Source organism: Dendrobates tinctorius, unplaced genomic scaffold (assembly GCF_039654945.1).
Source record: "Dendrobates tinctorius isolate UK_male_01 unplaced genomic scaffold, ASM3965494v1 ptg000086l, whole genome shotgun sequence".
NCBI lineage: Eukaryota > Metazoa > Chordata > Amphibia > Anura > Dendrobatidae > Dendrobates > Dendrobates tinctorius.
This window is the reverse complement of record NW_027361754.1, coordinates 66262320-66289815: the sequence shown is the minus strand read 5'-3', so window position 1 is coordinate 66289815 and position 27496 is coordinate 66262320. Positions and strand designations below refer to the sequence as shown.

General features: G+C 44.5%; 2 protein-coding genes across 6 annotated transcripts in view; one reads left to right on the top strand and one right to left on the bottom strand.

The window, feature by feature from the left end:
- The first annotated feature begins 63 nt into the window (after positions 1-63).
- Positions 64-18148, top strand: LOC141097974 (EF-hand domain-containing protein D2-like). Its single transcript, XM_073585538.1, has 4 exons — positions 64-307; positions 6335-6482; positions 13848-13982; positions 17692-18148. Exons 1-4 carry the CDS (start codon positions 150-152, stop codon positions 17824-17826), a joined length of 576 nt encoding a protein of 191 aa, XP_073441639.1. The 5' UTR covers positions 64-149; the 3' UTR covers positions 17827-18148.
- Positions 18149-19760: 1612 nt separating this feature from the next.
- FOXJ3 (forkhead box J3) overlaps positions 19761-27496 on the bottom strand; it is a 90077-nt gene continuing 82341 nt past the window's right edge. For all 5 annotated transcript variants that reach the window (XM_073585534.1, XM_073585533.1, XM_073585535.1 and 2 more), the window contains one exon: positions 19761-27429. Coding sequence is in view for 2 of the 5 variants with exons in the window: in XM_073585537.1 (XP_073441638.1) it covers positions 27314-27429 (116 nt within the window). In the remaining 3 variants the exon portion in view is untranslated. The remainder of the gene's footprint in view (positions 27430-27496) is intronic.

The following is a 27496-nucleotide window of genomic DNA, read 5'->3' as shown; positions in this document are numbered from 1 at the left end:
TTCTCCTCTCTCTGGACCAGTCCCCGCCCCCTTTCTTCTCGCCCAATCAGTGTCCGCGTTACAGTGGGGAGCGGTCACATGACCCGTGCCGGCTGCATTTTCTCATGTGAGGCTCCGGTGGTGGCGGCGGCGGCCGGTGACGGGACACGATGGCTGCGGACGAGCTGGCCTCCAGGCTGAACCGGCGCCTGAGGATGGAGGACCCGGCGGAGGCGGAGCAGCCGCACATGAGGGTCTTCAACCCCTACACCGAGTTCAAGGAGTTCAGCAGAAAGCAGATCAAGGACATGGAGGGGATGTTCCGGCGGTGAGTGCCCGGGGTCCTGTGCTCCTCTCCCCGGGGACCCCTGTGCTGCGCACCCCACCACCTGCCCGGCGCACATGTAGCAGAGCGGAACCTGTGGCTGCAGCACTTCTGCATCGTGATCGCTAGATGCCCCAACACGCAGACCAGTGCAAAAGATAACGTGCAGCCCCATGCAAAAGAACATACAGTCTCATGTAAAATAATTCATAGAAAATAACATACGCAAAATAGCCTGTAGTCCAATGGGAAATTGCACAGTGCACATCAGGAGTTGCAGCGCTCGCTGACACGCTCGGCTCTGCTACATCGGTCTGTGCAATGATCAAAATGTGACATTGGTAAAAAAAAAAAAAAACAGCAGCCAATCACGGAGCAGCTCTCACCTTCTAAATGGGGCTGGAAAAATGAATCTGATCTCTTTATTGGTTGCTACGGGTAACGGTGACATTTTCTCCCAGGCTGCTCCGTGACGTGTCCGACCATAAGTGCCCCCCCCTTACACACCCCCCTCCCAATCTGGCAGCCATGTTTATATCTCTATGATTTGAACAATTGCACAACAGTAGGATTGGTCCCTGCAATTACAAGACTACAACTCCCAGCATCCCTGGTGTTAGTTATTGAGCAGCTGGAGATCTACAGGTCTCAGACTTACTGATATCTGTATTGCTGTGTATTAAGATAGAAAACTCCTGTGAGCAGGACGCCATGTCCACCCCTAATAGGATATTACTCCCGCGCAGCTTTACTCCTCTCAGCTAATGGGTTAATGGCATTATAGCCTCTGGGAGGGGGCCGGGAAGGGCTTTCATTCAGTAGATGTGCAGGGGGCACTGGTCACAATGTAGAAGAGGAAAGGGTTACCCAGAATGTGGCTTACAGAGGGGGAGAGGGGGGTAGTGGTCCCTCTATAATGTCATCTGCCATTATGGTGCAGCACTTCTCCCTCCAGCAATGTGCTGGGAGCAGAGGGGGCTCCTGGCAGCAACAGGTAGTGAGGCTGCCGCACATCACCGCTGTGTGCTGGGGGTCTTATGTATAGGAGGGCAGGGGTCTGCAGCATGGCAGTACAGTCATCTGTCCATCTCTCTATATATCCATCTACCTCTTTCTATCCTTCCCTCTGTTTATACAGTATAGCACCATTAATTCCCCAGCGCTTTACACACATTATCATCACTGTCCCCTTTGGGGTTCACAATCTAAATTCAGAATCGGTATATCTCTCGAGTGTGGGAGGAAACCCACACAAACACGGAAAGAACATACAAACTCCTTCCAAATGCTGGCCTTGAAACCAGAACCCCGGCGCTGCAAAGCAACAGTGCTAACCACTGAGCCACCATGCTGCTCTCTCCCTCCCTCCCTCTCTCTATCCCTCCCTCTCTCTATCCCTCCCTCCCTCTCTCTATCCCTCCCTCCCTCCCTCTATCCATCCCTCCCTCTCTCTATCCCTCCCTCCCTCTCTCTATCCCTCCCTCCCTCTCTCTATCCCTCCCTCCCTCTCTCTATCCCTCCCTCTCTCTATCCCTCCCTCCCTCTCTCTATCCCTCCCTCTCTCTATCCCTCCCTCCCTCTCTCTATCCCTCCCTCCCTCTATCCATCCCTCCCTCTCTCTATCCATCCCTCCCTCTTTCTATCCATCCCTCTCTATCCATCCCTCCCTCTCTCTATCCATCCCTCCCTCTCTCTATCCATCCCTCTCTCTATCCATCCCTCCCTCTCTCTATCCCTCCCTCCCTCTCTCTATCCCTCCCTCCCTCTATCCATCCCTCCCTCTATCCATCCATCCCTCCCTCCCTCTATCCATCCCTCCCTCTATCCATCCCTCCCTCCCTCTATCCCTCCCTCCCTCTATCCATCCCTCCCTCTCTCTATCCCTCCCTCTCTCTATCCCTCCCTCTCTCTATCCCTCCCTCCCTCTCTCTATCCCTCCCTCCCTCTCTCTATCCATCCCTCCCTCTCTCTATCCATCCCTCCCTCTTTCTATCCATCCCTCTCTCTATCCATCCCTCCCTCTCTCTATCCCTCCCTCCCTCTATCCCTCCCTCTCTCTATCCCTCCCTCTCTCTATCCCTCCCTCTCTCTATCCCTCCCTCTCTCCATCCCTCCCCCTCTATCCCTCCCTCCCTCTATCCCTCCCTCCCTCTATCCATCCCTCCCTCCCTCTATCCATCCCTCCCTCCCTCTATCCATCCCTCCCTCCCTCTATCCATCCCTCCCTCCCTCTATCCATCCCTCCCTCCCTCTATCCATCCCTCCCTCCCTCTATCCATCCCTCCCTCTATCCCTCCCTCTCTCTATCCCTCCCTCTCTCTATCCCTCCCTCTCTCTATCCCTCCCTCTCTATCCCTCCCTCTCTCTATCCCTCCCTCTCTCTATCCCTCCCTCTCTCTATCCCTCCCTCTCTCTATCCCTCCCTCTCTCTATCCCTCCCTCTCTCTATCCCTCCCTCTCTCTATCCCTCCCTCTCTCTATCCCTCCCTCTCTCTATCCCTCCCTCTCTCTATCCCTCCCTCCCTCTATCCCTCCCTCCCTCTATCCCTCCCTCCCTCTATCCATCCCTCCCTCCCTCTATCCATCCCTCCCTCCCTCTATCCATCCCTCCCTCCCTCTATCCATCCCTCCATCCCTCCCTCTATCCATCCCTCTCTCTATCCCTCCCTCTCTCTATCCCTCCCTCTCTCTATCCCTCCCTCTCTCTATCCCTCCCTCTCTCTATCCCTCCCTCTCTCTATCCCTCCCTCTCTCTATCCCTCCCTCTCTCTATCCCTCCCTCTCTCTATCCCTCCCTCTCTCTATCCCTCCCTCTCTCTATCCCTCCCTCTCTCTATCCCTCCCTCTCTCTATCCCTCCCTCTCTCTATCCCTCCCTCTCTCTATCCCTCCCTCTCTCTATCCCTCCCTCTCTCTATCCCTCCCTCTCTCTATCCCTCCCTCCCTCTATCCCTCCCTCCCTCTATCCATCCCTCCCTCCCTCTATCCATCCCTCCCTCCCTCTATCCATCCCTCCCTCCCTCTATCCATCCCTCCCTCCCTCTATCCATCCCTCCCTCCCTCTCTCTATCCCTCCCTCTCTCTATCCCTCCCTCTCTCTATCCCTCCCTCTCTCTATCCCTCCCTCTCTCTATCCCTCCCTCTATCCCTCCCTCCCTCTATCCCTCCCTCTCTCTATCCCTCCCTCTCTCTATCCCTCCCTCTCTCTATCCCTCCCTCTCTCTATCCCTCCCTCCCTCTCTCTCCTTCCCTCTCTTCTTCTATCCATCCCTCTCTCTATCCATCCCTCCCTCTATCCATCCATCCCTCCCTCTATCCATCCCTCCCTCCCTCTATCCATCCCTCCCTCCCTCTATCCATCCCTCCCTCCCTCTCTCTATCCCTCCCTCTCTCTATCCCTCCCTCTCTCTATCCCTCCCTCTCTCTATCCCTCCCTCTCTCTATCCCTCCCTCCCTCTCTCTCCTTCCCTCTCTTCTTCTATCCATCCCTCTCTCTATCCATCCCTCCCTCTATCCATCCATCCCTCCCTCTATCCATCCCTCCCTCCCTCTATCCATCCCTCCCTCCCTCTATCCATCCCTCCCTCCCTCCCTCTATCCATCCCTCCCTCCCTCTATCCATCCCTCCCTCCCTCTATCCATCCCTCCCTCCCTCTATCCATCCCTCCCTCCCTCTATCCATCCCTCCCTCCCTCTATCCATCCCTCCCTCCCTCTATCCATCCCTCCCTCCCTCTATCCATCCCTCCCTCCCTCTATCCATCCCTCCCTCCCTCTCTCTATCCATCCCTCTCTCTATCCCTCCCTCTCTCTATCCCTCCCTCTCTCTATCCCTCCCTCTCTCTATCCCTCCCTCTCTCTATCCCTCCCTCTCTCTATCCCTCCCTCTCTCTATCCCTCCCTCTCTCTATCCCTCCCTCTCTCTATCCCTCCCTCTCTCTATCCCTCCCTCTCTCTATCCCTCCCTCTCTCTATCCCTCCCTCTCTCTATCCCTCCCTCTCTCTATCCCTCCCTCTCTCTATCCCTCCTTCTCCATATCCATCCCTCTCTCTATCCCTCCCTCCTTCTCCATATCCATCCCTCTCTCCATCCATCCCTCTCTCCATCCATCCCTCTCTCCATCCCTATCCCTCTCTCCATCCCTATCCCTCCCTTTATCCATCCATCCCTCCCTCTTTCTGTCCCTCCTTATCCCTCCCTATCCCTCCATTTATCTATCCATCCATCCATCCATCCCACCCTCTATGAATCCCTTTTGCATCCCTCTATTCCTCTCCTTGTTAGTGATGGCAGGGCTCTGGACCAGTGCCATCTATGTGATATATTTTCCATGGACTTGTAAATAAGATCTGTAGAAGCTTCTCCTACTGACAAACCCGCAGAGATGAGCAGCGCTACGTGGTCGTCACTTATCTTTTTCCGCAGTAGAAATCTGTTGATTTTACCGGAAACTCCTCCTGTGCCAATAAAAAAACTGACACAGTAGGATCCCGTTCTTAAAATAAAAAAAAACTGTAGTGTGTATTATATGTTCCAGCTGCTGCAGAACATTATTTTTATTCATTTTAATATTATAACATACGTACCGGCTGCTGCAGAACCTCATTACACACAGTTCGGATGCTGTAGAGCAGCATAACACATGCACCTGTTGCTGCCAATCCTCAGTATACTTACCATCTGTGTTAAAGGTCCACATAATGTGCACCTCTGCTGCTGCAGAACCTCTAGGATGTTTCCAGTCAAGCAAAGATGGACAGGTACCTTTTTACTTAAATAAAGAGGTTCTGCAGCAGCTATTGTAGGTTCCTATTATAAGGAATAATCCTCCCACAATAACGCGCTGGTGTCAGCTGGAGCAATTTTCATGAAGATCATGGGTCTTGATCAGCGCAGTTGGAAATAGAATAGCTTGGATCAGCCGAGCGTTGGGGGATGTGATGGGGGGAGGGGTGTAAAATAGCAGAAAAATCCCCGTTCATTAATTTTCTATTCCCTTAATGCAGTGCAGAGGATTGACTCTTCCCGGGAGATCGTCTCCTGGCTCCCGCGGCTCCGTGCGAGCCCCTCCATGTACCTAATACACGAGTGATGTGCGCACCACTTACTATGATCACACATCACTGATGGTTACAGGTGACGTGGAGGTATACGCGTGTCCCACCCTGGATGCCCCTACAGCCGTGAATCCATCCCTCTGTCTATGCATTATGTGCTGGATTCAGGGGTCGGCCACCATTTACCACCCTCCCCATTAGGCAGTGTTGTGACATACATGATGTTAAGTGCACTCCAATGAGTGTGGATTTCACTTTTCACGATTCATAAAATTCCCAGTCACTCATTGTCTGCAGTGTTAAAATGTGGGGTAAGCTATACAACAGGTCAGAGTCTATAGTGTATGAATCCAGGATTAATGTAGATGTCTGACCCTAAAACTTTCTTTTTTTTCCGATTAAATTTAACAGGTGTCATCTATTGTACTGTATGTATTTATGGAGTAATGTAACATTCTGCCACTAGAGGGAGCGTGTGAGCTTACTGAATTCAGCTTGTCCACAGTGTGCTCACAAGCTCCCTCTAGTGGAGGCTGCGGAAGACAGATTATCGATTTCTATTCTCTGTATTATGAGGCTAATACTACTAAGTTATATTAAAGTATTAACGCAGGATCTTGGTTCTATCTCGATGATAAATGGTGGAGACTAGTTAAAGGTTTTTGTTTCAGCTTATCAAGTGATGGTATGTCACTAGGATGTTTCATCAATTTGATTATTGGAGACCTGATCTCAGGGAATGAAGGAGCCACACTGCTGGTTTACCTCAATAGTTGAACCCAAAGAGATCTTGATTTGGGGCAAATCTTATTGAGACATTTTTGCAATGTAAAAGACTAGCCTTGGTGACCCGGTTGCCCCCTAGTAGTAAAAACGGCATGGCCATGGTTTCCCGAATGCAGGCAGTGGAGTTTTTGTAGCTCCTTCCTTAGATCACAGAAATGAAGCTTCAATGAGGTTGTTTCTCGTACCAGATACGACGCAGGGAAGGACGGCTTCATAGATCTCATGGAGCTGAAGCTGATGATGGAAAAACTCGGAGCGCCGCAAACCCATCTGGGCCTTAAGGACATGATCAAGGAAGTGGATGAAGATTTTGATGGAAAACTGAGCTTCAGGGAGGTGAGTCACAGCCTGCGGAGGCAGCGTCACCGCCGATGCTGCTGAAATCAATCACATTCATAAACCCCTCGTGAGTCATGGTAATGTTCAGTCTTGGGGATTTACTAAACGCGGCTGCTGGGGACATCTCTCCCAGCACCTGAGCTTACTCTGGAAATCCAGGCCTGGATCTCATGAAATATGCAGGAGGCTTCTCCATTCATTCATGCTCGTCACGAGTAAGGTGACTGAGGACAGTAAAAAGCAGGGATTGTCTGCAGCAAGTCAGACTACTCATGGATGGACAAAAGCAGTGGTTGCAAAAACTGTCAGGAAATCACATTGTATGATTTTTAGATATTTCATGCAATAAATGCAATTTAATTAAGTATTTGATACAATAGAAAAACAGAACTTAATATCCTCAATACAGATAGTCTCCAGATCTTTCAGGTTTCTGGGCAGTCACTGGGCAACATTGTTTCAGCTCCCTCCAAGTATTTTCTATTGGGTTCATGTCTGGAGACAGGCTAGGCCTCTCCAGGACCTTGAAATGCTTCTCACAGAGCCACTCCTTAGTTGCCCTGACTGTGTGTTTTGGGTCATTGTCATGACATGTCTTTAACGCTCTTAAAAATGGAAGGAAGTTGTTGGCCAAAATTTCTCGATACACATGACCTCCCATGCCTCCTCTGGATCATCTAGATGGTCATTGGAGAACTTCAAACGGGCCTGGACATATGCTGGTGTGAGTACGGGGAACCTTACATACCCTGCAGGATTTTAATCCATGATGGCGTAGTGTGTTACTGATAGTAATGTTTGAGACTGTGGTCCCAGCTCTCTTCTGGTCATTGACCAGGTCCTTCTGTGAAAGTTCTGGGCTGATTTCTGACCTTTCTCAGAATTGCCCTTACCCCACAAGGTGAGATCTTGCATGGAGCCCCAGACTAAGGAAGATTGACCGTCATCTGGGGTTTCTTCCATTTTCTAATAATTGCACCAACAGTTGTTGCCTTTTCACCAAGCTGCTTGCCTATTGTCCTGTAGCCCATCCGAACCTTGTGCAGGTCTACAGTTTTGGCCCTGGTGTCCTTAGACGGCTGTTTGGTCTTGGCTATGGTGGACAGGTTGGAGTGTGATTGATTGTGTGTGGACAGGTTTCTTTTATACAGGTAATGAGTGCAGAGTAGGAGGCTTCTTAAAGGAATACTAACAGGTCTGTGAGAGCCAGAATTCTTGTTGATTGGTGATCAAATACTTAATTAAATTGCATTTTATTGCATAAAATATCTAAAAATCATATAATGTGATATTCTGGTTTTTATTTTTAGATTTTGTCTCTCACAGGTGAAGTAATAATAATAATAATAATTTTTATTTATATAGCGCCAACATATTCCGCAGCACTTTACAATTAAGCGGGGACATGTACAGACAATAAATTCAATACAAGTTAAGACAATTCAAACAGTGACATTAGGAGTGAGGTCCCTGCTCGCAAGCTTACAATCTACAAGGAAATGGGGGAGTGTACCTAAGATAAAAATTACAGATCTCTCCATTGTTTATAGGTGGGAAAACTTGCAAAATCAGCAATGTAACTAATACTTATTTTCCCCATTGTATTTAACACCTTCACCCCCGAAGGTGGTTTGCACGTTCATGACTGAGCCAATTTTTACAATTCTGACCACTGTCCCTTTATGAGGTAATAACTCTGAAACGTTTCCATGGATCCCGGTGATTCTGACATTTTCTCATGACATATTGTACTTCATGTTCATTCAAATAAACAAGGGCTTCACAGAAGTTTATAACGTACAGTGGTACAATTAAAAAATCATTTTTCCAAAAAAAGGTTTTTTCACCCCCAATTTTTATTTTCCCAAGGGTAACAGGACCCTAAAAGTTATTGTGCAATTTGTCCTGAGTACGCTGATACCCCACGTGGGGGTAAACGACTATTTGGGCGCATGGCAGAGCTCGGAAGGGAAGCAGCGCCATTTGACTTTTTTGGCTGGAATTGAGATCGGACACCATGTCGCGATTGGAAAACCCCTGATGTACCTAAACAGTGGAAACCCCCCACAAATGACTCCATTTTGGAAACTAGACCCCCCAAGGAACTTATCTAGATGTGTGGTGAGCACTTTGAACCCCCCAGTGCTTCACAGAAGTTTATAACGCTCGGGCGTGAAAATAAAAAATTTGTATTTTTTCCACAAACATGATCAATTAGTCCCCAATTTTTTTTATTTTCCCAAGGGTAACAGGAGAAATTGAACCCCAAAAGTTGTTGTCCAATTTGTCCTGAGTACGCTGACGCCCCATATGTGGGAGAAAACTACTGTATGGACACACGTCGGGGCTCGGAAGGAAAGTAGTTACGTTTTGGAATGCAGACTTTGAGGGAATGTTCTGCGGGTGTCATGTTGCCTTTGGAGAGCCCCTAATGTACCTAAACAGTGGAAACCCCCCACAAATGACCCCATTTTGGAAACGAGACCCCCTAAGGAACTTATCTAGATGTGTGGTGAGCACTTTGAACCCCCATGGGCTTCACAGAAGTTTATAATGCCCAGGCATGAAAATAAAAAAATCGTATTTTTTCCACAAACATGATCAATTAGTCTCCAATTTTTTTATTTTCCCAAGGGTAACAGGAGAAATTGGACCCCAAAAGTTGTTGTCCAATTTGTCATTAGTACGCTGACACCCCATATGTGGGAGAAAACTACTGTATGGACACACGTCGGGGCTCGGAAGGGAAGCAGTGACGTTTTGGAATGCAGACTTTGATGGAATGGTCTGCGGGTGTCATGTGCGTTTGGAGAGCCCCTGATGTACCTAAACTATTGAAACTCCCCACAAGTGACCCCATTTTGGACACTAGACCCCCCACGGAACTTATCTAGATGTGTGGTGAGCACTTTGAACCCCCAAGTGCTTCACAGAAGTTTATAACGCTCGGACGTGAAAATAAAAAAATCATATTTTTCCACAAAAATGATATTTTTGCCCCCAATTTTTTATTTTCCTAAGGGTAACAGGAGAAATTGGACCCCAAAAATTGTTTTGCAGTTTGTCCTGAGTAGGCTGATACCCTACATGTGGGGGTAAAACACTGTTTGGGCGCATGTCAGAGCTTGGAAGGGAAGGAGCACCATTTGACTTTTTCAACTCAGAATTGGCTGGAATTGAAATCAGACGCCATGTTGCATTTGGAGAGCCCCTGATGTGCCCAAACAGTGGAAACCCCCAATTCTAACTCCAACCCTAACCCCAACACACCCCTAACCCTAATCTCAGCCCTAACCCTAACCGTAATGGAAAAATGGAAATAAATACTTTTTTTTATTTTATTATTTTTCCCTAACTAAGGGGTGATAACGGGGGGTTTGATTTACTATTTATGGCGGTTTTTATGTTTGGCAGTTGTCACACGCTAAAAGACGCTTTTTATTGTAAAAATAGTTTTTGCATCACCACATAGAGAGCTATAATTTTTTCCGTATTTTGACCCACCGAGTCATGTGAGGTCTTATTTTTTGCGGGACGAGTTGACGTTTTTATTGGTACCATTTTCGGGCATGTGACATTTTTTGATCGCTTTTTATTCCGATTTTTGGGACGCAGAATGAACAAAAACCAGAGTTTCATGAATTTCTTTTGGGGGGGTGCGTTTACACCGTTCCGCGTGCGGTAAAATTGATAAAGCGGTTTTATTCTTCGGGTCGGTACGGTTACAGCGATACCGCATTTAGGTCGTTTTTTTATGTTTTGTCGGTTTTATGCAATGAAAACTATTTTATATAAAAAATAATTATTTTTGCATCGCTTTATTCTGCGAGCTATAACTTTTTTATTTTTTCGCTGATGATGCTGTGTGCCGGCTCGTTTTTTGCAGGACAAGATGACGTTTTCAGCGGTACCATGGATATTTATATGCGTCTTTTTGATCGCGCGTTATTACACTTTTTGTTTGGCGGTATGATAATAAATCATTATTTTTTGCTTCGTTTTTTTATTTTTATTTTTTAAGGGGTTCGCTAAAGGGGTTAATTAATGGGACAGTTTTATAGGGCGGGTCGTTAAGGACGCGGCGATACCCAATATGTGTACTTTTATTTATTTATTTTTTTTTTTTCAAAAAATGGATTTGGGGGAATATTTTTTTTTTTTTTTGTAATTTGGCCATTTTTTTTAAATTATTTTAACTTTTTTTACTTTATTAAATAGTCCCAGGTGGGACATCACTGTTCTGTGACAGATCGCTGATCTGTCACATCACAGATCACTGTGACAGATCAGCGATCTGTCACAGGCAGTGCACAAGGCTTCCTCATGCCTGCGCTTTGCAGGCACTGAGGAAGCCAGCTTCCTGCAGGCCCCCGAAGGCCCCCGTCGCCATCTTGGATTCGGGGGCCTGCAGGAAAGGAGCCCCCGGCAGCAGCGCTGCACATTGCGCTGCCGTGGGGGGCTCAGGGAAGCACGGAGGGAGCCCCCTCCCTGCCGATGCTTCCCTTTAACCCCCGGTACACTGCGATCATGTTTGATCGCGGTCTGCAAGGGGTTAACGTGTCGGGGGCGGTCCGTGACCGCCCCTGACACATTGTGCCGGGTGTCAGCCGTGATAATCAGCTGACACCCGGCCGCGATCAGCGGCGCTCACCACGTGAGGGCCCGGGTCCCATGGACGGGATAGTACGTCTGATGTCAGGAAGGGGTTAAGGCTATGTGCCCACGTTGCGTGTTAAAACGCATACTGAAAACCGGGCTCCTTCCGAGAAATCGCGCTTTTTTTTCAGCGCGATTTCACCGCGATTCTGCCGCGATTTTCTCAAGCACTTTCCAAGCGATTTGAAGCATCGCTTGGAAAGTGATTGACAGGTTGGTCACACTCGTCAAACATAGTGTTTGACAAGTGTGAGCAGCTTTTTACTATTGAGGCCGCCTATGCGGCCTCAATAGTAAAAGATAAAATGTTAAAAAAAAAAAATCGGGGTATATTTACCTTCCGACGTCCCGCGCTGCCATCCCGGGCCTCAGCGTTCCCAGTAATGCCTTGCGAGACCTGTGATGACGTTGGTCTTGCGTGACTATAGCGAGACTACGTCATCACAGGACCTTGCCGCAAGGCATTACTGGGAACGCTGAGGCCGGGATGGCAGCGCGTGACGCCGGAAGGTAAATATACCCCGATTTTTTTATAGGGTATGGTACCTAGGGCCTGGAGGACAGTCTCCTCTCCTCCACACCGTGGGTACCAACCGCACATGAGACGCTTAACTTCCCGCATGGTGGGCATAGCCACATATGGGAAGTAAGCAATTCTCATGCATTCCTATGGGTGCGGAATCGCGGCAATTCTTTGTGATTCCGCACAAAAGAATGACCATGCTGCGATTTTTTCCACGATGCGATTCCGCCGCGGAAAAAAGCGCAGCATTAGCACAGCATGTGCGGAATGCCATAGGAATGCATGGGGTGCGTTCTGTTCACGATTTTTAAACGTTTTCGCGCCGGAAATCGCGACAAAAACGCTTAAAAATCGCTACGTGGGCACACAGCCTAAAGGGGTTTTCCCACGAACAAAAGTTAATTTTAAAAATTGTCTGTGTCTGACCGTGTACGGAGCATACCACATCTCCTGGGCAGGGGAGGAAGCAAAAGACAATACTAAGATTACAGCAGGGGATCACAGAGGATTAATTTTGTGAGGTAAAATATTTTACTGACTGTCTTTAAACAATATTTTACCTCACAAAATGAATCCTCTGCGATCTCCTGCTGTAATGTCAGTATTGTCTTTTGCGTCCTCCTTCCCAGGAGCTGTGGTATGCTCTGTACACGGTCAGACACAGACAATGAGAAGACATCAGATGGGGGCGAGAGATGGCTCAAATGGGACAGCACATGAGAGTAGAACACAGCACAGGAAGGAGAGAGACAGCAGACAAGGGGGATAGCACATGGGGTAGATAGGTCAAAGAAGAGAGCACAGACGGGAGAAGTCAGCACATCGGGAAAGAGAGAGTGGATAGGTGGGTGAGTACATGGGGAGGGGGGGGGGGGAGAGATTCTCAACACAGCAAAGCCTGCCCCCATCGTGACATTGCCACCCTCCCAATGCGATAGCATCAGGCCTCAATCAAGTTTGAGCACCCCTGGTCAAAATTACCAGAGTGCAGAGCTCTGCCGCGTTCCCAGACAGTGACTGGAGTAGCTCTCCATATGACCACAATAAGCCATACTCTCCATAGGGGTGGCCTTTATGGAATAGTGGGCAGAAAAAAGCCTTTACTTACACACAAAAATTGTAAGACTCATTTTGAGTTTGTCAAAAGACATGCGGGAGACTCCCCAAATTTATGGAGGAAGGTGCTGTGGTCACGAGACCAAAATTGAACTTTTTGACCCACCATGTTTGGCACCAAACCAACACAACTCATCACTCCAAGAACACCATCCCCACAGTGAAACATGGTGGCAGCAGCATGCTGTGGGAATTTTTTTCGGCATTAGGGACCGGGAAAATGGTCCACGTCAAAGGGGACGATGGATGGTGTGCACTACAGAGATATTCTTGAGCATAACCTGTTTCTGTCAGTGATTTGAGACTGGAACGGAGGTTCACCTTCCAACAAGACCATGACCCAAATCATACTGCTAAAGTAGCACTCTAGAGCCTTAAGTGGAAATGTGTAAATGTTTTTAAGTGGCCTAATTAAAGCCCAGACTTTAATCCAATTGAGAATCTGTGGTCAGACGTGAAGATCGCTGTTCACCAGAGGAAACCATCTAACTTGAAGGAGCTGGAGCAATTTTACCTTGAAGAATGGAGACTTATTTAAAGGGACTTGCAACTGTAATTACACTGCAGTTTTCAGTTATTGTGTCCTATTTTGTTGTTTTCTTTACAAAAAAATTAAAACCAAATGTTCACAGTTGTAGGCATGTTCTTTACATGGACTGATGCATACCCTCAAAAAAAAAAAAAGTGAAATTCCAGGTTTTGAGGTAACAAAACACAAAAAATGCTAAGGGGAATTACTGTGTATGTGTGTGTGAATACTTTGGCAAGCCACTGTATATATGTATATGTGGTGCGTGTATGTAAAATTTCACGTGTGTTTATTCTGCTTTTTTCCAGGTAGAGATAATAAGAATGAATTAATAACTTACTAATAACTTAATTAATAAACAACACAAACTGTTCATATTAGGGAGACATATGCAGATTATTCACTCCCAGGTATATAGGATCAATATGGATAAATGTAAGGGAGGTTTATTTTCTTGTTTATCCTAATTTTTCTCATAGTTTTGCCTTCTTACTTTTTAGGTTTATTACATTTTTTAAAATTTCTTCTTTCTTTAAAGTTCCTTTTAATTTTCCGCAAAGCTGCAGCGGGTGAGCTAGAAGAGGACAGCGGGTTGCACGCTCTTGCAAGACTCTCAGAAATCGATGTTTCTATTGAAGGTGTGAAAGGAGCCAAGAGCTTCTTTGAAGCAAAGGTAAGCGGGTTAATAAGATGCCTTCTATTCTAAGGGAGCCTGTCACCAGATATCTGCAGCCACACCTCCGAGCAGTGTACAATAGGGGTGGAGAACGTGCTTCTAATGATGGGTCACTTAGTGAGCTTCTTGCTGTAGTTTTGCTAAACTACTGCTTTATCTGCTAGTCCTCTCACTGATGAGCATGTGCTATGTAGTTCTCGGTATACGAGTCCCGATTATCCTTGTCCCCATAGAAAGTGTCAGCTTTCGACTTATGCTAGAAAGATTATTACTGAATTACTCATTGCTGAGAAGACTAGCAGAGCTTCAGCAGATATCTGTAGTTTTGAAAAAAATCACTTAACAAAAAGCCCTGAGTTGATTCTGTCAAATCATATTTCAGCTTATATTCCTTCTCGCACAATTTGATTACAATGTGTCCCAAAAAATGTAAAACTTATAAGCACAGCACACAGAACTGTAATTTAGAAAAACAAAATGCACATCTCCGATCCACGACATCGTGACTTCCGCCTTACTCCAGTGGTCGTTTATAGGTCCCCATACACAATAGATGAAAGCCGAGAATGTTTATATATCCGAGCACCTATAGACGAGAGGCACTCAGGACTATTATACCAAAAAAAAGAAACAACTGGATAGAGGTGCAAAGTGATTATATCCGTTACTAAATAATAATTATACAACCATTAGATAAAACTAGCATTTAGGGAGGGAAGTTGGGCAAGGGAAGTCATCTCGCCACCATTTAATACACCTGTAGCGGCAGCAAGCTGAACATTGGAAAAGGAATCCTCCAGTGATGAGACTGGGGGTGTAAAATGTCACATTTATTGGACTGATTAAAATACATTAGTAAGGGCAAAACCACATAGAATTTCCTGAGCCTTTGCGTTTCTCCATTTAGCCTTACTCAACTCTACGCACCGAAACGCGTAGGTTCAGCAATTTCTATGTGGTTTTGCCTTTACTACAGTATTTTAATCAATCCAATAAATGTGAAATTTTATGCCTCCCGTCTCATCACTGGAGGATTCCTTTTTCAAAATTACATAACATTGGGAGAATGATAAAAAAAAAGTCAATAACACTTCTGAAAATGGGCATTTTTCAATTTTTCTTTTTTTTTTTTAAGATGGCTTTTTTTTTTGAGGATGAATTGTAAAAAAAAAAAAAATGGGTACAGATTACAAGTGAGATAAAATGTTAAAAGAATAACAAAACCCTTATGTCGCTGCTGTTCAGGAAATTGTTTTTCCAGTGTTCATTGTGACCTGACAGTACGAGTCTCCAGGTCAGTACAATTACGGCAATACCAAACTTATTACAAAAAAAAAAAAATACGTTCGTGGTTCTAAAAACTTCAAAGTGTATTGAAGTAAATATTGATATTGACATTTTCCTAATAAAAAAAAAATCCCATAGAATGACAAAGATGGCAGCCTTGGTAACTTGGTAATTAACTCCCCTGCAATTGCGTCACGCGGGGTCTGATGGTGTACACAAGCGCAGTGGCAAGCAGGCCATTTACCGTAAATGTGTCAGTGAGTGACTGTGGTACTTAAAGGGAACTTGTCCGCAGGATTGTGCACAGTAACCTACAGACAGTGTCAGGTCGGCGCCGTTGTACTGATGAACATGATACCTGGTGATGAAGGCTGGAGCATGAGAATCTCATTAATAAAGATTAAGCAACCACAAGATGGATTTCGTCACCAGATATCATTAATCAGTATAACAGCACCGACCTGACACTGTCTGTAGGTTACTGAGCACAATCCTGCTGACGTGATCCCTTAAAATGGCATAAACAGTGTCACTCACCGATCCTTTCTAATGCCGAGAAGATCTTTGTGGAAACGTAAAAGAGATGAAAACGTGTATTCGCAGCGCCCACCACGTGTGCCAATAATGTCTTACATTTGAAAGTGTTCCTGAGCATAGACTATGATTGGGGCAGAGGTCGATCCTGAAAATCTCCGCCCTTGGGATCCCTGGCTCTCATCAGGTGATCCCCTATTTTACGGATAGAGTATAACTTTCAGTTGTGGGAATACCACTTTAGTCAGCCACCGGGGTCACTCCTTTAAAATTACTCAAAATTGAAGCGAGAGATACACTTTGGATTTTTTCAGTGCACGTTAAATATAAAGCTCTACAGTAAAGGGAACCTATAGGTAATATGCTGTAAGGCAGATTATTCTTTAGTTTGTAGGGAAGAAACTCAGTATAACTTGTACTTTATTCATTAACCCATTCACTACCGATGGCTTATACACGTCATTGGCCGTGTCCCTGCCTTTGATGCAGGCTTACACACTGAGCCCGCATCTTTCCCCATGCTCGATGGCTGATTTAATCTGCTATCAAGTGCCTCTAATAGCAGCGGGTGGATCAGATATCCACCCAGGGTTGTTATCCAGTTAAATGCCTCTGTCAGTCACAGACAGCGGCATTTAATACGAGCAGACAGGTCATTGATCTCGCCCATCGGCGCTCCAATCACGTGCTCGCGGGGTGTCCATTGGTTGTCACGTTAGCCAGGGGTCTCCTGAAGACCTCCATTCCTGTCCTCAAGATCCTCCTGTGAAGCACAGACAATCACAGCTTCAAGTCTTCTAAGGGAAACTATTACATACAGTAAATAGTAAGAAAAAAAAAAGTTTAAAATTTTTTTTTTAAAAAAACAAACGTTCAAATTACGCATGTCCGATCTATATATAAAAAATTAATCCGATCGGTAAACGGCATAATTAAATAAAAAATCAGAAAACAACAAATTTTGTTTTTTTTGTTACTGCAACATTGCAATAAGAGGCAAATCAAAACATTGTATCTACCCCAAAATGGTATCAGTAAAAAAAAAAAAAAAGTCGGCCCAGGATACAAAAATATAAGCCATCACTCAGCCTTAGAAAAATGAGAATGTTACGGGTCTCAGAAAATGGCGACAAAAGCAAATTTATTTTTTTTTTTTTTATCTGTGCACTCATACGGACCTGTGGCATCATATTTCCAGGTCAGTTTTACAATATATTGAACATGGTAAAGAAAAAGCACCAAAAAATATTGTGGAACTGCACTTTTTTTTTTTTTGCAATTTCACTGCACTTGGCATTCTTTTTCCTTGTTTTCTGGTACACTATTGTGGCTGAAAGAATGGTGTTCAAAAGTGCAAATAAGTCCTCATACGGCTCCTATGGCTGGAAAAAAAAAAAGTTATGGCTCTTGGAAGAAGGGGAGGAACAAACTAAAAATTGAAAATCATCCAGGGGTGAAGGGGTTAAAAAAAAAGGAGGGCAATGAAATGGGTGGTCCTAATCAGCGATTGACAGTTTCCTCTGTAGGCAGAGTTATACAGGAAAGGCTTTCCATTCTGGCTAGGACCACCCACTTGACTCCTAAACTCAGAATGAGCAGAGATATATAAGGTTTATTAGGAACATTTAGGGCCAGATTTACCAAGGTGTTTTCGCTATTTTTCTGGCGCAAGACACCTTGACATGCCAGTACTGACCACCAAGTGAATAAAAATGTAATAGACAGTAGCTTAAATTTCAACAGGATGTACTCCACCTAATTTAGACTTGTGCACTATAAACCTGGGGTGTGGACAATTATATTTGGTGCTGACTTCTATCATGTAAATCTGCTCGCCTGTGAAACATACTGTGTCTACAACTGTGGATTTTATTTTACGTCTAAGGTGCAGGCTATTAATCATGGCAGCCGATTCGAGCAAGAGATTAAAGCCGAACAAGAGGAGAAGAGAAGACAAGCGGAGGAGAAGGAACAGAGGAAGGCTGCATTCAAAGAGCTACAGTCCACCTTCAAGCCATAAACCAGAGCAGAGTATTTTCATAGCATGCAGAGAGAAATCTATCTATATACCTATATATCGCAGGGTGCGCAGAGTCTTGTTCTTCCGCTGTTGCTGGACACAAGTGATTCACCAATACCCAAAGATCCCAGACCTGACATTCCTGCCGTCAAAATATATTTGCAAAAAAAGATTTATCTAATTTATTGCTTAAGGTTGGATGGACCAATGAAGTGAATCATTTTACTAGTGATTTTCATTTTTATGTTGCAGACGCAGTATTTTTTTACATCACTCAGTTTTTTTTGTGAAAATCTGTAAATAGAGATAATCATAGCTATTATTCTATGGATTTTGGGTCTTTAATCGGTCAGAAAAGCTTGAGCGCTTTGAGTTTGTACCAAGCGCCACAATAAAACATCCTAATTTTTCGGCAAATTGAAAGAACGTGCACATTTTGCTGCAGATCAGCCATAGATTTCACCACCTAGACATTGAGGCACGTGAAATCTGTGTGCTGTAGACTAAGGCTAGTTTCACATAAGCGCTTACGGCCGCAGCATCGGGCTGCGCACGGCCGCCGCTAAGCTCCGCCTACGGGCGCAAGACGCGTCCTGCGTCCCCTATCTTTAGCACTGGGGATGCAGGCTGAGCGCAGGTATGCGTTTGGCGGCGCATGCGTCCTTTTGTAAAATACTGACCAAATACTGATCGTGTGAACGTGGCCTCAAGAGTAATCATCCAACATTAACGAAAACTAGACTAGTCTACACTTTGAAAACAAGAGATTACTACCACCACTTACCAGACTCCTCCTGCCTGAAAAGAGTTCAAGGTTATTCTTTGTATAATCAAAGGTTGTGATTTTCTGATACACTTTTCAAGTTGACGCACAGAGTATAAAGCAGTGGATATAGAAAGTATCAAAAAAAAGTGACAGTGCTTTGTTAGCCAGAAATGCACTGGAGTAGCATTTCTGACACTGTGCATGCCACTGAAAAGAGACACTGAATTCATTAAGCGGTGTGTGCTTCTTAATGAATTCGGTGCCTTTTACTCCAACAAGATTGGTGTTGGGCTAGTGTGTGCTACATCAATCTTGATGAATCGGGCCCCCAATTTTTATTTAGTTTTTTAGGGGTTTTGCGATGGGGTAGAGTTTCCACTCAGTGTGAACATACTCTTATTGAGGGGGGCAGTGCTTACCCAAATTATACACTATTGAGCTGAGTTCACATTTCCGTTTGTTTTTTCCTTTTCTAAGAACACTGAACAGGCAAACTGAACTCATATGTAAAACTGAACCTCTGCAATGCTGATAAACAAAAGTAGAGGGACCCCATTGAATAATACAGGGTCTATAAGTTGTGCAACAGATGTGTCTTGCACATGAATGTTCTGTTTAGAGAACAACATAAAGGTGAATGTGAACTTACTACTGATAAATCCTCCCGATATGTTCTAATTCTTAGTGGAAACTTACCATAGACAGTCTTAACATGTCAGATTTAGCATAGTGGTTCATGCCTTTTGATAAATCGGGCGCACCTTTAGACTGTATAAAGCTTGCACCACTTATTCGTTGGCTTCCTTTGTGCAAGAAATGTACGCCAAAATTTCGGTGCATGGTGCCACATGTTGGGGCATCCCCCTTTCACCGTATCACACGGCACAAAGAGTGTCCAAATCATAACCAATCTGGTGCAAGTTATTAAAGACTGATTATTCTTCCTGCACGCCAGTGCATTTAGCTTCCACCATGGTATAGCCATGTCCCATATCGTTCAGTAGAGCCGAGCTACAATACCAAACGGTGCGACCTTCCTGGTATTAAGCAGCCACGGGCTATACAACTCTAATGACACCTGTGTTCAGTGTGCAGAACGTGCCACCATAAGAAATAGACCGCCATGTTCAATAGGAATGCACACAATGCAACCGCCACAGATAAGAAATTTGTTAGCATGTTTTTTTTATTTATATTTTTTTAAGTGCCTTCCATGCATATCAGATCCGTCAGCAACAATCCCATGACACTTTTTTTGTAATGATACAGCACCCCAGTTTTACAAGAGTTTGTGCTGCGTCGTATTCAGCAAATGTATTAAACCGTGCAATAACAAAAAAAGTATAAACATTAAAACACACTGTAAAACAGCAGTACGGGGAGAAGGTAGTGTTGCACAAAAAGAAAAAAAAAAAAGAGCCAAATCCATTGTCATCACATATATACAATATAGATATGTACACATAGATCATCCTCTTAATGAACAATATCAAAATAGTCTATTCCTATTGAAATCTCCTTCCCAGAACCTTGCTTCGCTCCTCGGACAGGACAATTAGATTATTATTATTTACATGGACAGAACGAACAATGACACCGACTCACTAGGGCCACAAATGCACAGAGACACTTGTGCTGGAACAGATCTCGTTTCTTATACAATGCCAGAGGAAGGGGCTGACGGCTGCAGCAGAAACAAAGATGGCAGCTTAAAACGCGCTCAGAAATGCAAAGCGACATTTGTTTTAACATCCGCTTCGAAGGTGAAGACACTTATAGCCGGGATGGAACAAGGTAGGTACTACCTGTAGATATATATTATGTGGGTAAGGGATGCTCTTATGTCATCGTTGGGTCTGGTCTGCATAGGAGGGCGTGTCGAAGGCATAGGATAATGATGTCCGATAGTGATGAGTGAACATGCTTGGGTACGGCATTATCCAACCATGCTCAGGAGTGTCTTTGGCGTGCTCGAATACTATGTTCGAGTCCCGACGGCTGCATGTCTCATGGCTGTTCGACAGCATTTGTTGCAGCTGTCGAGCAGCCACAAGACATGTAGCCGCGGGGATGCGAATGTATTATTCGAGCACGCTGAAGACACTCGGCTAGCACTCAAGCATACTCGCTCATCACTAATGTCCTATCCTTAGGGCACCAGCACAAGACAGTATAAATTGGACTATAATTAAGAGACTGGCTGGTGGCTCTCCTGAACCAACGGACAGCTTCATGTTTTTCCATGAACCTGTCGAGAGAGCCGCCAGCCAACCCGTTCATTGCGCTACGATTTCAGTCCAATTTATGCGGCCGTCTGACCGTGCCCTTAGAGTAAGTCATTGATATCAGATTGGTGGGGTCCAGCATCCAGCACCCCCCCTGATCAGCTGCTATTTGCTCCGGTGGCAGATGTATGTAAACAGTGAACGAAGCTGAACAGCGCAGCTCCCTTCAATGTGCTGCGGCCGCTGCCAGGTACTGCAGAGCAGCTGATCAGCGAGGCTGCAGGGTGTCGGCTCACCACTGGTCCAATATTGATCGGTTATCAATATCATATGTCTGGACAACCTCATTATTTGACAACCTTGCAGTGTACTATTTCTGACTTTAGCAGGTACAGCGCATGACACCCAGCAGTCATGTTCTGGCAACATTTACTTCTGGTTTCTATTGGGATGTAAGTGTTGCATAAGGCTGCAGTCATCAGAGTTAAGGGGAACGGTAGCAAGTCATATCCATAGCTAGTATAGTAGCAAGAGATGACTTTCTAGCCCTAGCAGTAGGAAAGCAGAGGCTGCTGCAATAGGCTGTTAAAATTGCAAAAAAATGGACATCAAAAATAAGGCTGTTCCTCTATTAAACATGACACATTTTCTATTAGAATCTGTCTGATAAATGCTTCCAATGATATGCAGAACATTAACAAAAATATGTAACAATGTGATAATGAATGACAACTGGTGCCATGACCGTATACAGTTTTAAGAGTACAGGTAATCACATCCCTTAAAAAAAAAAAGTGCTAAATGCTAAAGAAAGTACTTCCCGATTCTATGAAGACACATGATGCATCTTAGGCAATCACTAACTAGAAAAAAAAGTCATGTGACAAATTCTATGGCGCTGCAGTCCCATTATTCTTTTCAGAGTAGCTGAGTGCATCATGGGATACATGCGCCAAATCACAAAAGTTCCATTTAAAGAAGATTTCTTGCCAGACCTTAAAGAGATACTCCTTAATCAGAGGGGTAACTCAAAAATGTCCTGGGTCCCAAGGAGAAATCTGGAACAATCCTTATCCAGAAAAAAAAAAATATTGCAAAAGACAGCTTCACTCCTGTCAATGGGTTGTGTCTGGTATTACAGCTCAGGCCTATAAACAGGGCAGAGCCGATGGAGCTGAGCGAGGCAATTTCTGGCTAACTTTTTTTTCCAAAACCTTTTTAGATTTGATGGCAGGACATGGGGGGGGGGGGGGGGGGGGGGCGGCGCACTACTTAAACCTACTGAATACGGATTAAAGGAGCACACAAATACACACATATCTTGGCTTGGAGATGGGGGAGGGAAGCCAACTCTTCCAAAGTGAAAACCCCATTGATTAATGAGCACAAAGTCCGCTCGCTGACGATGAAGGAAGAAGGAGGCACTGATCTAGGATTACATGTGCATCTCCCTCTGGGGGCTGTACAGACCCCGATTACCATTATAGGTAGTCACTGCAGTAATAGGCTTATATTTTACGATAGACCCACTGTATATTAGTTAGGGTGGGTATATGGGCTGAATATTTTTTTTTTTTGCATCTCATCCTTGGCTAACCCTTTAATTTTAAGAAAGAACTAGTAATTGGATTACAACCCCCTCTGATTGGCGTCTTACATACGGCACTCATTCACAGAGCAGAGAGGGTTAACCCAAACTACTACCACGAGTCCTAAATAACAGAATAAATTGGTGGCCTTAGGGCTGTCCGCCCTAGGCATCTGGCCCCATTCTGTAGCGTTAAAAAATGACCTACTGTATCAAACATCCTTTTATGTTAAATTTATTTAGATAAAAAAAGGATTTTTTTTTTTTTTTTTTAATATTTTCATCACTATCTGTATTATAAAAAAACCCCAAACACATAAGTCTTGCAAATTTCACTTTGGGCACTAGGCCTAATATTAGACACCAATTTCTGCTGTTTTCCCATGGACCCTAGCCCACTTATTTGAATACAAGTATTTTCTGGGCATGCTCTGATCCAGGTCATGGTTATTGTTATGGCTGTTTTCTTCCACAGACAGCACCACTTCTGTGCACAGGTCATGTGTGGTATATTACAACTTAGTTCCTGTCATGCCAGTGCAGTAGAGCTGTAATACCAGATACCACCTGGGGGGACTGGTGTGGTGCTGTCGGTGGGAGAAAGCAGCCATGTTTTCAAATCTAACTGCTTTAAATAAATATGCTGATCTTATAATGTTATATTACTAAAATTTGGGGATCCCTCCTTGCGCAGAGGGTGACAAAACCGCCCCGTTTATGGAGAGGGTAACCGCTCCCCTTAAATGACTGATGTAAAGCAATAAGTGACACTACTCCCATCATCTATTGTCAGGGAATTAAGACTCCATATATCTGTGACCGGCCAGGGCCTCACACCACAACTCCCAGCATGTTCTGAGAAACCAGTTGAAGATTACGGCTGGCAGGCCATGATTACCGGGCTGCCTGCTTACTATTTTTTTTTCGCCCAACCTACTGTATGTTATTTTTAAAAATTTTTACTTTTAATTTTTTACAGTTTCATAAAATGACATGTTCTGTACCTACAACTATTTTGAAAATAACAGGAGCAGCTGGTGTCACCTATAGCACCATAGAAACACATCTCCTGTGCCATAATGGACACTAGGCCTCACTGATCCAAACTGCTAGGCCATGTTACCATTAGCAACCAATCAGAGCGCAGTTTTCATTTCATTTACTGCTCTGGGAAAACGGAAGTTGACCTGTGATTGGTTGCTATGGGTTTTACCAGGCCAGACATGGAGACAGTTTTGATCAGTCTCTGTTATTGTCCTGTGCACCAGCCGCCCCCCCAAAAAATATTCATAAAGTGAATTTATACGCCCAAAAACAGTTTATGTAAAAGTCTCGATTAGACCACTAGGGAAATATGCTCAACAAATGTAAACATAATGATAATGTAATGGTGATATTGCACAAAAAATGAACATAATGACAATAAAGAAGTAATGAGGGACCAGAGGAGACTATAGGTACAAGCAACACAGAGCAGCCAACTCACAGACATTGGGGAACTACAGATCCAAGCAGTAGAAGCAGCTCTTGTGACTAGTTGATGCTGGGATGTGATTTCTTGTCCGGAATTAGAAAAACATGTCCGACTTCTTCTACAAACCACAAGAGCCTGTGTGTCTTCTATTACAGCTCCGCTGCCCTGAAGTAAATGGGGTAAGCTGCAATACCACACAACCTGTGCACCGATGTGGCACTGTTTCTTTTAAATAAAGCAGCCACGTTCTAATCTTTTACAACCTCTGTAATAAAATGGATTATTAAGGCTATGTGCACATTGAGGTTTTTTTTGAGTAGAAATAAACAACATGTTTTTAGTAAGCAGAAACCACTTCCTATTGAAGGAATTTCTCTTTTGTTGAAATTTAGACTTTTTTTCCCCATAAAATTATTCTGAATTTCTCACAAGAATGAATTGGAAGAGTTTCTAAGCGTTTTTTGGAGGATTGTGAGGAGGAGCCACCTGTTGAGAAAACTCAACGTGAATATAGCTTAATGGGTATTTATGCCAAATTTGGACGTTATCTCCTACCTATAGAAATCATACTGCTGAGACCATCGCAGATCCCTTGAATGGGGCTCTGAAAAGTCAAGTCTCAATGGTGCAGCGGTCGAGCACAGTGTTTGGCCATCTCCGACAATTCCATAGAGAATTAATGGAGTGGAGATGCAGGCTCAACTTCTGCTTCATTCATTTGGGGCTCTTCAGAGCCCCACATTGGGGATCGTGGGGGTCCCAGCAATCAGAAAGATGTCATCTATCCTGTGCATAGACGATCTCTTCCACATTTGTCATAAAGGGTATTCTAGGAAATTCTTTTTATCACCACCTATCCCCTAGAAAAGTGAAATGCTGGATTGGTAGACGCCCGACCACCAACCGATTACCGAGCTTTACTTGTCTGTTTCCACAGTTCTATAGACTTTGGATACAGCGTCAGGATATATGGTCGACAGCCGCAGCATCCACACTCATCTTGCGGAAATTAGTAGGGGTTCCATGTAAACAGGCGATACATCCTTCTTATCAAAATTCTTTAACAAGTGTTTATTTGCCCCCAAAGGAACCTATCAGATTACTTCTTTTCTGACAGCTGGAATCTCATTGGTTGCTACTATCCCCGACACCGATTTATACCAGTCCTTATGAATACGCACAAGTATGGTTACATTTTGTTTCAGGCAAATTTAAAATTTCTTGATTATGGCTACCATAGATTTATGTCATGGTATTTCTGCTAAGCTCACCAATGACAGGTGACTTAGTCGCCACCATGACTGCTATTCTGGTGGTCGCCAAATTATAGCTACTTCCACTGATGGGGAACTAGCAGGTCCAGCATGCCCTCCCTGACAATTTAGGGTAAATCAGCAGAGTGCACACTCTCATGGTTGAGGGCAAATACTAACAGATCAAAGACGGCACACAAGCTGGGACATGTAGTCCTGCTACAACTGCATCTGATTGTCACCTGTAAAAGGACAGCACACTTCTGTAAGTGACACACAACTACCGAGACTGGACCCATTTAACAATGGGGGTTGGAGCGTCGCCAACTCATCTGTCACAGCGTGAGCTATGTACAGTAAGGAGGGTTCAAACTGAGATTTTTGCAATAGTCAGAACATACTAGCAGATATATTCTGCAGAATTGGTGAATACTATTAAAAATTGATTGTAAAAGTTCAGTCTGGGATTACCAGGCTGCAAGGGGATCCTGACAGATAAGCAGAAGAGTGGTTCGGGAAACCAATAACAAAGTAGCAACCTGATGACTTTGGCACATACAACATAACATGGCAGTAACTTTTATCACAGATTTTCTGATTCAATTGAACGGCATGTTCATCTTAACGGAGGGGGTAACGGCTTAAAAGGCAATGCCTGTGCTGCTGAGAAATAGTTGGATCTGGTAGAATCAAACTTGGCCGACACAATGTCTTGATTCTTTAGTGCATTTTTCGGTGAGTTAACGACACCAAAAAACAGCAGTTCTAGGCGTGTTTTTTCATTTATTTCTCTATATTTGAATTGTGAAAAGGGCGATAATTCAGACTAGGTGGGTTTCTTTTGTTACTTTTTTTAATGACGATTTACATTTTACCTTTAATATCCCAAGGGGACCTGAATTTGCCATTGCTTGATTGATGGCTTGTACAATATACTGCAATACTTCATTATTGCAATAAGCACCGGACTGCACACTCGCTGGGATTCTGCCACTTAAATGCCACTGCTGTAAGAGGCAAGTGGAAGCTGTATGACACAGCCTCCACCCACCCTATATGATGCAGGCTCAGCTCCTGAGCCCACGCTCAAAACACCCACACCAGACAGGTGTTGTACATGTACAGAGGATGTCGGGCAGGGTTTGAAATCTGCAACACGTCAATTTCTGTAAGGTTGAGAATGTAGTCAATGTATGGTATTTATAAAATGTCACACATCGTAATCTACAGCATACTTTACATGTGCAAATTTTCACAGAAAATCTGCTGAGAATGGCAGTCAACATTTCATCATGAGCAATGGTGGATCTGGGCATACACTTGTACTGTAATGAAAGGACTGGATCCGCTCATTGCCTAGCCCCTTCTGACATCCTTCTTACTCCCCATTGTTCGCGTGCCGTGTGTCACATACAGATGTATTAGTCGCCCTTTCACAAATAAGGCAATACACGTCCCAACAAGAACAAATCTGTCGATCGATTACTACTGAAGATGCACACCACCCCATCATCAGACTGCAGTCGCTGTGTTACATGGCAGTGTAAAGATTAAAATTTCTTTGAGAAACATTAAAATAAAAGAACAGACAAATAAAAAGAAATAACAGAAGAGCAAAAGTAAACTGTATCTAACTCATAAATAAATCAGATTAAAATAAAATAATTAAAAAAAAAAAAAAGGACTGAAGAGGTCCCAGATACGCCACCTGTCCAGGTAAGGAAAATGAAATGCGCATTGATAAGTGAGAGTGCTTGGAGAGATTCTGTCAAGATTTCAGTGTTATGCTTGTGGTCGAAAATCACAAGACGATAGTGAGCGGCTGCAGCTTATCAGGGAGAGAAAAATGCAATCTACAGCTGCACTCTTCGACTTTGCTGTGAAACTACAACTCCAAGCATGCCCTGGCTGGAGATGCCATGGACTGTAGTTTAAGAACAGCGCTAAGAAACTGATTGCAGGGCGCAGATTTACAAGCTGAACCTCTATGCACCGATATCATTATCCTGCTATGAACAGTTTTGATTGTCATCGTCGTTAGCAGATGTGTGTCTTTTTCGCTTCAGGCTTGGCCGTCTTTACCTTATTTTTTTTCATATCACATTCATGGTCACTTAAAACCGACAACACGGGGGGAAGCGAGGGTAACAAGACAACAGCGCTATTGTATCAGTAAAAGTGCTATACAATAGAGTCCCAGTCAAAATCATCTTGAATGTCGTCTGCAGGAAGGGGGCGACGTATGTGAAAATTTGTGGACGGCATCATGTGAGGCTGGTTCATTACTCCGTGGTGCCCTGACAATGAAATACACAAAAAAGAAAATCCCATATTAATAATTATTCATTTATTGGCAGCAAGAGC

What these genes read in the sequence shown, in the direction of transcription:
- LOC141097974 (XM_073585538.1), top strand. Translation starts at nt 150, where the DNA reads ATGGCTGCGGACGAGCTGGCCTCCAGGCTGAACCGGCGCCTGAGGATG. An exon ending in GAAAACTGAGCTTCAGGGAG is followed by an intron (nt 6,483 to 13,847) that starts GTGAGTCACAGC and finishes CTTTCTTTAAAG; the next exon opens with TTCCTTTTAATTTTCCGCAA. An exon ending in AGAGCTTCTTTGAAGCAAAG is followed by an intron (nt 13,983 to 17,691) that starts GTAAGCGGGTTA and finishes TTTACGTCTAAG; the next exon opens with GTGCAGGCTATTAATCATGG.